Consider the following 12,291-nt stretch of genomic DNA (forward strand, 5'->3'; position numbering starts at 1 on the left):
TGTATATTATGGTTTTATAACTGTAAATAAGTGTAAATATATATATATATACTGGTTTGATTCTGTTGCTCTGGGTTCTCTGTTTGTTTTTTTTCTTTTCCATCCCTCTCTCCTTTGCCCAGAAAGGGGGTGGGAGTGACGTTCGGTGTGGTTCGGGGACTCGGCGGGGAGCCAACTCCAAACTGAGACAACCCCCCCAAATTCCCAGCTGCCCACCCAGCCTTCCCCATGGCCCCTACCTGGCACGGCGGGCGAGCCACTGCCGGTGCTCATGGCCAGGTTGCCCGGTGGCAGCGCGGCCGCGGGCACCACGATGCCCGGCGGTGGGTTGGAGGCGGGTGGCAGGGCTGCTGGAGAGCTCTGCAGCATCTCCTGCAGGGGGAAGAAAAACAAAAATATATGAAATCCATGAATTTTAACACGAAAGGTTACATTTGTCCCCGCACGAGAACTTTGCCCCATTGCTCTTTTTATATTCCTGCCGTCTAACAGTGCAGAAAAAGGGGATTTTTCAGTTTGTCGCAAGAAAGAGATGGAAAAATAAGGATTTATGCTCTGCCAGGCTCCCACTTAGCATCTTCCCCACACTCACCTTCTTTATGCAGCCACTGTTTCCCATAAGGAAAAACGAAAGGGAATAAAAGGATCATGATAGACCAGAAACTGCAGCTCCTTTTCTCCACTCAACAGAACAGCAGAGATGGGAATCTGAACACACCAACCAATGAATTTTCCATCAAGCCCTGGGTGCATCATCCCACAGGGAGTTTGGGCACTCTGTGTCCAAGTTGATGCATTTCCCATTGCTGGGGGGGGGTGGAAATGTGAGGTCTGTTCCTTTTTCCTCCTTTTCCCCATCACATTCATCCAGCTTTTTCCCTATCAGTCACCACCGCTTTGCCTGGGCAATGGCTCTCAATAAACTTCATCCTTTTGCCATTAAAACCCCCTTACTGCATTTTCCCTGCCATGCCAAGCCCAAAACTTTGGACCCAGCACCTCTGCTACATGTTATTTTTGTCCTCTCTGTTGATGATCTGAATATTATTTCTCTGGAATTTTGCCTGCAATTGCTGTGAATTTTTCATTCACCTCCCAGACATCCCTTCTCATAGCTGAATTAATTTTAAAAAAAGCAAATACAACCATAAAATACTTGTACTTTTTTTTTTAGCGTCCCTTCCCCATCTCCAGTCGTTTGGGGGACGTGGTTTTCAGTTTGAAAACTGAGGATTTCTGAGCATCCAGAGAGTAAAAATCAGTCTCTTTTGCACACACTTGGACTTGGCTCTTGCTAAGCATCTGGCTAACAAACACAGTGGAAATATTCATAGAAAACCAAGCGTGGTCCAGGAGAACCTCAAAAAGCAGCCAGATACAGCCAAGGTCACCCACAGATTTGGAACAGCCTGAAGACCTCTAGCTTCCCTCTTCTGCCTTGTTTTTCCACTATTCTTCCCAAAGAAGGGCATCTGGAAGACCAGTTTGGAAGTGCATCGGTAAGAAATCATCTGGAGTATCACAAAATTGGAAGAAAGAAACTACTGTGTTCAGATAGAGAGGTCAAAACCATTTTCAACAGGGTTTTATGATGACAAAAATCACATTTTTTTTTTTGTGGTGTAGAGGAAAACTGTCCCAAAACACCAGCTCAGTGGTGTCCAAAAAGGCAGAATATTGGTAATTATTAGAAAAACACATGAAAGAAATTCATGGTGTTTCTGCAACAGAACTGTGAAACCAAGGGGACCCAATGGAAGTGGAGGCTCTGCCTTAAAATAAATACAGATAGATATCTCCAAGAAGATTTAAAAAAATATGGTTTGCATTCTAATTGCCTCAGATTGCAAATGTCAGCCAAATTCTATTACACTTGGTAGTTTTGCCGCAGTGGAAAATATTTCATATTTTGAGACTCAAAGAAGTTCATGGAATTCTAGAATGGGCTGGGTGGGAAGGGACCTTAAAGACCATCTCATTCCACCCCCTGCCATGGGCAGGGACACTTCCACTAGCCCAGGTTGCTCCAAGCCCTGTCCAACCTGGCCTTGGACACTTCCAGGGCTGGGGCAGCCACAGCTTCTCTGGGCAACCTGTGCCAGTGCCTCCCCACCCTCAAGCTGAAACGTTTTCGGCACTTTTGAAACCTGAGTGTGAGGAAAAATGCATCACTAGGGGTCTCTGCAGATCCACATCTCAGCACTGACCAATGGCAAAACATGATTTCTCTGAATCAAAAGTCACTTTGGTGAAGAAAAAGACCTGGCACAAAAAAAACCCTTTTTTTTCAATAAGGTAAATGTCCAAGTGCCCAAGTGTAAGTAAGTGTTAAAATTCAGTGCTATTGAGCTGCTGCTCTACCCCTTGTGCTTTACACCACAGACATTTATTTTTGTGCTTCATCCTAACTTTATGCAAATTACTTGTGCTGGGGGAAATTGGGATTAGATGGAGAGAAAAGAAACCCATGGGTTTGCTGAGGAAGAGCTGGCCAAACTCAAATTCAGTTAAGGTGATCCATAAGGTTCCTTCATGAATGGATGGGTGGATGGAGATGAGAAAAGAGTTGGCTTTAAATAACAGAGGAATCCAGGCTTGTCCACAGGGAAAATGTGGATAAATTAAGATTTATACAGAGAAGCACTGCATGGAGTTTTACTAACCCATCAGCCTCCAACAACCAGCAACCTGGGCTAGTGGAAGGTGTGCCTGCCCATGGCAGGGGGTTGGAATGAGATGAACTTTAAGGTCCCTTCCAACCCAAACCATTCCACGATTGTCTGGTGAAGGAATTGGAGAAGCAGAAGTGCTGCCCTGAAAATGCCCGTTTAAGCACTGCCAATGTGAAACAAGAGCTGAAAAATGCAAAATTTGGGTTCAATTTAAATGTCCCCCAGCAGTGCTGGGGGCTCTGATGGGATTGGCTTTGTGGTGGGTTTTTTCTTACAAGTGGAGAGCAGTGATGACCCCTTGATGTCAAAGGGAAGTTGGACTGACTTTAAGCATTGGGTTAAACTGGTTAAGGGAGGACTCCACCATGAAAGAAGCACCTCCCCTGTCCCACCCTTGTCTGAAAAACTAAAAAAATATTTATTAAATGAAGGGAGGGGATTAAAAATGGCCTGATATGGACTCAAGGGAGAGGAATGAAGCCAAGGGAAAAAAACCATCAAAATTGGCAGAAGGGGAATGGCTTGGTGGACTTGCAGGGCACAGAGGCTACAACTCCTCCACAAAACAAAGCAGAGCACAAAATGAGAAAGCAATGGAGAAAATAGGGTAGAAAAACATCTGTAAGGTAATGAAGGTTCAGGGAAGGTGCATCACATGGGAAAATCCCTAAATTGTCACCCAAACTTGGCCAACACCAGGAGTCCTCTCTACACTCGGTGACATAAGAAGATTTAAACAAGAGTCAAAACACCTGTTTGAGTGTTCTCTCATATTCCATCATCTCCAAGCATTTTTTGCAATTCCAGAAATTCTTGCATCTCTTTTCAATCTTAAAAAGCACAAATAACACAGGCCAAGGGCCTTTTTGGATACACCAGGGAAATCCCACAATGATGGTGCTGTGATGACGTTTTGACAGCTCCAGACATTGTTTTCCCATTTTTGTTTGACATTGCTGTTGTTATTGTGTATCCCTATTTTTTTAAGCATGCTGTCTGTGGTAAAAACATTGAAAAAACCCGAAATATTTCACTTTCATGGCAAACTTGGTGTATCTCCTCACAAAATGGTTGTCACTCCTCCCAAACCCCAACAAAACCTATTTGCTGAGAAACCTCATTCATTGATATTAATTGTATTTTATTTAGACTTTTTTTTTTAAATCCTAAATTAATGGCCCATTTGCTCTTGCCCCTTCCCTCAGCATGAGACAAATAGGTAGATAATTAGAGAAATCATCCCTTGCCAATTTTTAGAAATTAGAGAAATCATCCCACTTGCCATTTTTTAAACACTGATCCCATGAATTTTCAGCTCTCTGGAGCATCCTCAGCTCTTAAAACTCAACTGAGGGATACAGAGTATTGCCACTGTTTTTTTAAGCCTTATCCATGCAAACTCAAGTATCCTCAATGAGTTTAAAGTTGATGTTTCTTAGTTGGATACTTAGAAAATATTTGCCATTGTATTGTCAACAGCATCTCGTCCCCATCCAAGGACCAGATGAGACAGTGGCTCACTGGGAATATTTCAGCTCCTGTTGCCTGCTGAAAATCCCTTAGTCCATTGAGTGAACATCTCCCCTCCAGCTGGTCTTTCCTGGGTGTGTTCCCATTTATTCAGCAACTGCTTTCAAATCCTCACTTGAATTCCTCAACTTTCAATTCTTGCCCGGAAGGGAAACGTCAACGGCTCCGGGTTTGCAGGAATCAGAGACAGCTTGGTACCTCTCCATGGGCCTGATTATTTTCCCAAAGACTTGTGCTAATTTTCTGATATGATCCCACCTCTTTGTGAGGCGCTAAATCCTCATTACTTTTCCTGACCGATGCATTCTAATTAGATCAACACTTTGGAGGGGGAAAAAAAAAAATAAAAAAAAAGAGGAAAGGAGAGAGGGGGAGGGAAAAAAAAAACCCACAATAGCCACAGGACGGCTTTCCATCTCATTAACTCCCTCACTTATTATTTTCATGAAAATTACTGATAAAAAACGTGCATCTCCATTTGCTGGGACCGGGAGCTTCGTCGGCTCATATCTAACATCTCTCTCATCACCCGGGATGTGAGCTGTTGCCATGGTAATGCACAATAATAGAAACTAATAAATTACAAACGAGATGCTCGTTGAGCAATTATTGTTCTCTTTTATGCAAGTGTCTTGCTAATTTTGATCATAAGGAATGCTACCATAAAGCAGCGAAGGGATAATAAGTCCATTTCTGGAGATTATTAGAAAATAGAGTGAGGATGGGGTTTTTTAGATCAATGATTAAGTGGTTTGGTGCTTTCAGGGAACCCAAATAAGAAATGGAACTTTTTTGGGGGGCTTTTCCTTCATAGTGCTGGGAGCTTCAAACTCTGTAGCACCCAGAGCTGAGCTACTAAAAATGCTATTTATTTTTCCTTTCTACCACCTTGAAATGCCCTGAAAAGCCCTAAAAAGCCCCCACCACCTGCCTCCTTTTTAGGGAGAACCCCAGGAGCTGCCTGGGTTATTTTGGGTTGGCTGCAGTTATTCCTGGTGGGATTGTACAACCCTAAATTTCTCATTTTTCTACCCCCCAAAAACTGAGTGTCTGAGACAGACAAATCCCCTAGGGACACGCAGTATATCAAGTTATTTGGGATGCAACCAGTCTGCAGTGCAGATGCATGTGAAAACCCCAACCCACAGGCAAGTTCTTCTCCAAATATTAAAGTTACAACCCCTTTTGGGGCAAAATGCCCCAAAAGCCACCAAGGTGCAGCTTGGTTTGGCCACTTCAGTTGATATTTTTGCAATTCTCAGAAATAAAACATTTCCCTGTACTCTTCCACTATGCTTGAGGCACCAAATGTTTTCTTCTCCCAGCTAAAATCCAAGTTATGCAAAAAAGAAGTGAAGGGAATGTTGATCATGCTGGGGGAGAACAGTAAGATGTGCTGAGGCCCAAAAAAAAGAGAATGAAGCCAAAAAGGGTTATCTGAGACCCAAAAATCTGTTGAGCTGCCTTGAAACAAACAGGGAGAGAGAAGCAGTGAAGAAAATTATGGTGTTTCTGCCCCTCCTGCCAATAAATACTATGTTTTCACGAAAAAAAATGCTGATTTCTTGTTGATATTCCTTCCCCTCACATTTCATCGCTGCAACGTTGGAGTTTGGGAGAAGTCCTCCACTCTCCTTTCTGCAGAGCCACAAAACCATTGTGGGTTGCAGCTCTGCCAAACCCACGAAAGAAAAAGGCCATAAAAATAATTAAAATAAAGAAAAAAATCAACCACAGCATCACTTGATATATGAGCAAGATACAGAGGGGGTTTTTTCATTATTAGGGATGGATTTTGAGGAGGCCACAATTGTTGTAGAGCAGCTTTGAAGCCTTGTTGGCCCAACTTGGCCAAGGTGGAACGATGAAGAGTAGAGAGGAATTTTAAGGAGTTACCTGGGGGTGGAGGCTGATGGAGGAGGGGTTGGGGGAGTAGGGCCCCCCCAGGTCATTCCTGAGTAGGTTGTCACTGTGCATCTTGGTTTTGAGGCAGGTGATGTAGCGGTTGCAAAAGTCCTTGCACAACTCATTGACCTTCTCCAGCTCCAGGAGGTGGATGCGCAGCACCTGGATCGCCTTCACCATCTACACAAGGGCACATGACAGCAAAGTTAAAATAACACTTTCCCTCAGGGAAAAAAAAACACCCAAAAAATCAATATTCTCCCCCCAAAATCAGTGGAACTGATCCCTGTGGTAGAAACAAATTAATTTCCTTTCTCAGCGCACCAAAAAAAAAAAATCAATATTCTCGTCCAAAACCCATCCCAGAGCCCATCTGTCTGCACATCTGCATTTCTTTTCCTTCCCCATAAATGAAATTCCAAAGGGGGGGAAAAAAAAAAATCACCAAATTCACCATTGCCTTCATGGGAATTGCTTCCCTTGCCTCCCTCCCATCCCAAAAAAAAAAAAAAGTCCAAACCAAAACTCTGGATGTTGAAAAGTGTTTGGTTATTCTCCAGAGGCCACTTCTTCTAACAAGATTATGGGGTTGCAACTCAGCCGTGAGCTGTTGCTGGTGCAAAGCCTGGGCCTCATTAAAACGTACCCCATAAACCTTAAAAAATTTACACATAAAACATTCCTCTCGCCGAGCTGAAACCTTAAGTTTTATAGCTGCTGTTTGAAATCTTGCATAATATATAAAATTTCAGCTATTCACTCCGGGGCAATAAATCCCGTTTTATGTAACAAAGCGTCTTTGCATTTCAAAGGGTGTTTTTAACTTGCAAATTTTAGTGGTCATCTTTACAAACTGCAAGTCGCCACGGTTGGGAAACATCCTGAAAAATTCCAGGGCCAAACTCCAGCGGTGGCTCCGCCACGGAGAAAGTGGATTTTTGGTTGGTGAACAACAGGGATGATGGGTTGCGGATGGAAAGATTATTTTTGGGGGGTTTGGGGGGTTTTTTTCTCTCTTTTTTGCCGCTTTTTCCCCCCCTTCCTCTGCAGCTGGCACAGGCAGAGCGCGAGGCAGAGGTGCCGTGCCCCGGCTTTCCCGCGTCCTCCCAGGGCTCAGCGCCCATGAAAGTCAATATTCAAGGGCAAAGGCAGGAAGACCTGACACATATATGTATAAAAAATAAATCTCTCAATTATCTCAGCTCATTTGCTTAGGGTCTCATTTTATGTCCCTGCTCCGCTGCGCCGTATATCTGTCCGGATAAAGAGTTACAGTCGGACGGCGGACGTGCGCGGGGTTGTAAAAAATACAGATGCTGAATTAATTGACTGTGTGGCACTCGGCAGCTGATTGAGTTGATAATGGTGAGATCTGACCTTTTTCTAATTTCTAATTATGTGCATCTTGGCGGGGAGGAATACATGACTCTTATTCTAATGATAGCTAATGCCACTGGCCTTTTCATCCCCGCTTTGCCGTCGCCGCTTTCCGGCAAATCGGTGGCCTCAAAAAAAAAAAAAAGCCACACAACACTGAAAAAATAACAAAGGAGAGAAGTACAATGTAAACAGGGGAGAAGTGCCAGCTCAAGAACAGGTGGAAATGTTGAGTTTTGAGCACTTTTTCACCCAGAATTCCCTTCAGCCAGTGCCTCCCACCAACAGGAACGGTGCTTCTTCAGCATCATGTTAAAGGTCTCCCCTGTCTTGATGCAGGTGTTCCACACCTGGATGGCTTTTGGAGGAGTTCTGGGTGTTGGGTAGAATGTATACATACAAATATGTACTAGAAATAGGGCAAACCCACATACACAGAGACACAGATACAGCTGCAGATACAGAAAGATGTAGCTATAGATAAATATGAATATGAACATATTGAGTGCAGCAAGGTTATACATGGGATCAGTGCAACTGCCCATGGCCAGATTTCACCTTGGCAGCAAGAGTTGCTCCAAATATGCCCAAAGAACATGATTACTGTGTGGGTTTTTTTAAGAAACCACAAAAAACCCCAGTGAAAATAACCAGTGTGGACACATTTGCTGCACTATTTGCTGAAGGTGTTTCACCTTGATATGTGTAGAAATAGGTTTTCCTTCCCCAAAATTTTAGAATTTTTTTGTTGCTTCACCTGGCTCCATTTCTCTCCTCCTACTAGATCATTACACCCATTTTTAGCTATTTTAATGCAATGGGGTTTTGTTGATGTACCACAGCATTAGATGCATGTTTAGTCTCAAAACTGAAATAATCCAAAACATTGCTTAGTTTGGGGGATTTTTTTGATTCCTTGTCCCAGAGTGATTTCTATTCTTGACTACAGGTTATTGCAAAATGGGTTTAGTAACATGCAAAAGGGTTTTGCACAGCCTGCAAATTTTTTGGAGGGCATTCCACAGACTCTTGGTTTAGGGATGATGCAAAACTCTCCTCCAAGAGCTGAAATCGGGCACAAAACGTATTGATGTTTTACTCCATCTTGAAACCACCTCTTGCATTTTTTAGGAAAGCAGTAGTACTTGCACCTAGATGAGCTTTGCCCTTTCTTCTTCCCTTTGTGACAGATCATCATCCAAAATCACCTTCTTGATATCTGTAATACTTAGAAAAAGCTGCCTTTGAGTTGCCTGATTTTGCTTCTTTTCTGGTATGGAAATCCCTCTTCTGCACATCCCAGGGGACAGGCCAACACTCAGGGAAGGTGTTTTGCTCTTCACATCATCAGAGGTGGGTAAAATTGCCCCTTAAGGCCTTGACAATTTGCTTGCAGAGCATCAGGATGTTGCCATGCTCCTGTCAACCCACACTTGCCATGGAGACCACACATGGATGCCTTCTGGACAAAATAATGGGATTCAGGGATGCTTCCTGAGGTCTGCACAATACAGAAGCTCCACCCCAAGCACAGTCTTCTGAGCCACCTTCCAGCAGCAATGGGTACAGTAGGAAATTTGGGTTGCAGTGACAGGGAAGCCATCAAAACTGGTCCAGTGTGTCCCAAATCATTGATACCTTATGGAAAAAGCTCTCCCTTTGCCCTGCTTCTAGGACAAGAGCTGGTCATCACACTTGGAACAAAGTGGTGCCAGACAGGAACGCTGATGCTATTGCACGTTGCACTGAAGAGCAGGAATTCCTACAGAGATTGCAAGTTTTGGGGCACAAACCTTCCAGTGATTTTGGCTGTTTCCAGTAACCTCATTGACCTCATGGAGTTAGAGTGGGAAAACTAGCCAAAAATGGGCTAGGGGTGTGTTCTCACAGGGGATCTTCTGGAAAAATTCTCAGAGAAGGTACTGGAGAAGGTGTCACAAGGTCTGTGGAGAACATTGCCAAGAAAGCCCAAAGACATGGGGGTAGATCTTACTTTGCTCCTCACCCTCCACCTTCTTGCCAACCCCCCCGCCCTAGAAACCATCTGCCAAGCCTCAGCTGCCTCTACCAGGTTGTCCAGCTCGGGGTCATCACTGAAGAAGGGCTTGTGCTCCTGCTCCTGCTGGTGGACAAAGTTCTCGATGTCGACATCGAAGCTGGCTGAGGTGATGCACTCAGAGCCCTGCGTCGCCTGCTCGCACTTCTCAAAGAGCAACGTCAGCAGCGGGAACAGTGGGTGCCTGCAGAGGACAAAGGAGACCCCCATAATGACCACTATTTTAGGTCACATGTCCATCCTTACCCCACATCATCCATCCATCCATCCATCCATCCATCCATCCATCCATCCATCCATCCTTCCCCTCCCAGCTTGTAAGAACCTGGTGGTGCAAACCTCGCTACCAAGCCATGCTGGAAGTGCTCCCTCTAGACCTTTCCCAACAACAACAACAAAAAAGCTTAAAAATTGCAAAAGTCACCATCTCCTCCATCAAGCAATGACTCCTCCCAATGTCTTGGTGTTTTCCATCTCTGCACCAAAGTTGGCATTTCCTACATATTTTACCACAGACAAAAAGGTGGATGTCTTGGAGCCATCTGCTGTCTCGGTGTCTTTGTATTTCAAGGACAGAAAGGTATCCTGTTCTTCAATGGTAATATTTTACCTCAAATCACCTCTGTTTGTTGGACATGATAGGTGGGGACTCCTACATGCCTGCAGCATCCTATGGACCAACCCTGCTTTGGGTTGCCCCTCCACCAAGAGGTCTCTGCACCACTGTCAAGTCCACACAGGTGGGTCAAATCCCAATTCTTTCTTACCATGAGAGGACTCTTGAAAACAAAGATTTATAGTTCTTCTTGAAATCCACGATTCTCTCCAATAATGATGCTGAACCGATGCAATATAAAATGCAAATACACATACAGCACCAAAGCATGTGGAGAGTAGGGGGATGCAGACTGTGGGTTAATCCAAACTCCAGTGAGCCTCTCCAGTGGTGCAAATTAAAGTAAAAAAGTTTCACGGAGTCTTTCAGGGTAGAAATGCAAAACAGTGCTGCAGAAATGGTCTCCCACAGCACTCCAGTCATCCCAGCACAGTGGGATGGGTTCCACCATTTTACCTCCAAAAGATGTCCCAAAAGATGATCACGACTCCCTTCCTGACAGCCTTTTGGAGCCGGAGTCAGGTGAAGGGGTTAAACCCCCCGGCTAAGTCTTCATTTGCAGCCGTTAATACCACAGCATATTATAGTTTAATCTGTCCTGATCCTGGTTTAATGCAAGATTCACTGAGGCTGGAGCGGAGAACGGCGAGGGGGGGAAATCATTTCATAATTTCAGCAGCCCCGCCGGGGCTTAGCCGGGGGATATGAAAGGCAAATTCCAGGCGGCGGCTTGAATTATTGGGACTTATGAACCGGTGGCACTGCAGCAGGTGCCTGCTCCCATTTCCAGGGCCACTCCATCAATTAGGAGCAAAGGCACGGAATTACCCCAAGCACGGGGGTTTGGGGAGGGGGGAAGGGGATTGCAGCCCCCAAGCAATTTGTAGCCCCTTTGCTTTGAGGGGTTGCATCGATCAGGGGGGGATTAAGGCCGGCATTGCCCCGTGCTCTTCAGCATTAATAATGGGGGCAGTGCTGCTGTGGACCCCCAGGAATGTTCTGGAGCTGGAGAGGAGGAGGAGGGGGATGCACTTGGCTGAGGGGAGAATGGTTTGCTTTTCAGTTGCAACTAAACTGAACTAAACTAAAAATTTAGGGCAAAATAAAGGGAAGCAAAGTAGAGTCCAACCCGATCAAACCTATCAATAAATAAAATTAAATGAAACGAAATAATAAATGAAAACATTAAAAAAATAAACATCAAGCAAAATAATAAAATGATAAAATAACAAAATAATAAAATACAATAAGGGGAAACCAGGGGGGCAAAACCCCCAGGGATGGGTTAAGGAAGAGCACTGAGGGCACTCCAAGCACAGAGGCAAGGACCGATGGAATTTGGGGGTTTGCCATGAGCCATGTGCTGAATTGTTGCGTTTCTGTGAGGGTTTTTTTCATTTTTTGCATGAGGAAAACCCCAATCCCAACCACCATTTTCTCCATTTCCAGCCTTTCCGTGGCCATGCCAGGCAGAGGAAAGGCCAACCCAACACAGGGGTTTGCAGGTGGAGGTTGTGGCATAAAAATTGAGATCTGGATCCCCTCCTTGCTATGAAATTTGCAGTGGGGGGAACAGATGGATATCCAGGATGCACAGGGGAAACAGAAGGATTTTCCTCACTCCTGGCATTGCACAGGTGGAAAACCACCCTTATGGCATGGAGAGTTTTGGGATGGAAAAATCTGCTTTTGCTGGATACGGTCTTGCAAAAAAAAAAAAACCACCTGTGTTGTGGGGTTTTTTTTTCCAGGGAATCCTCCAAATGAAAGGGCTGAACCAGCCCTGACATTTTCCTGCAGGAGAGAGGTCGTTTGCAGCCACTAATAAAAAGGATTCGACACGGGCTAATAAAGAGGAATGAATTCCTCTAATGGCCTAATTTCCCATCTTCATCCAGGCTCGAGCCAGTGCCACTGTGGGCACATCACGACAGGAATTTGGGGTTTTTTTCACCTCCTTCCCCCTCAAAAAAGAAAAAGAAAAAAAAAAAAGAAAAAAAAATAAACTTAATGCAAAGAAACTCAGCCATTTCCCACTTGGAAAAATCCAATTTGTGGTGCTCGGGTGGTTTAAGCATCATTTCCCTTCAGAAGCATCATTTTTTTCAGGTCCAAAAATCCACTGGGAAGTCCTA

General features: G+C 44.5%; 1 protein-coding gene across 1 annotated transcript in view; it reads right to left on the reverse strand.

Annotated features, from left to right (window-relative positions):
* The window catches only part of PKNOX2 (PBX/knotted 1 homeobox 2), a 52,733-nt gene that overhangs the window by 8,234 nt on the left and 32,208 nt on the right, over positions 1 to 12,291 (reverse strand). Inside the window, exons 6-8 of the mRNA XM_027655542.1 lie at positions 9,553 to 9,724; positions 6,099 to 6,287; positions 240 to 372 (exon numbers count right to left, since the gene is read on the reverse strand). Coding sequence (XP_027511343.1) covers positions 240 to 372; positions 6,099 to 6,287; positions 9,553 to 9,724 — 494 coding nt within the window. The remainder of the gene's footprint in view (positions 1 to 239; positions 373 to 6,098; positions 6,288 to 9,552; positions 9,725 to 12,291) is intronic.

Source organism: Corapipo altera, unplaced genomic scaffold (assembly GCF_003945725.1).
Source record: "Corapipo altera isolate COAL_440 unplaced genomic scaffold, ASM394572v1 71, whole genome shotgun sequence".
NCBI classification, from domain to species: Eukaryota; Metazoa; Chordata; class Aves; order Passeriformes; family Pipridae; genus Corapipo; species Corapipo altera.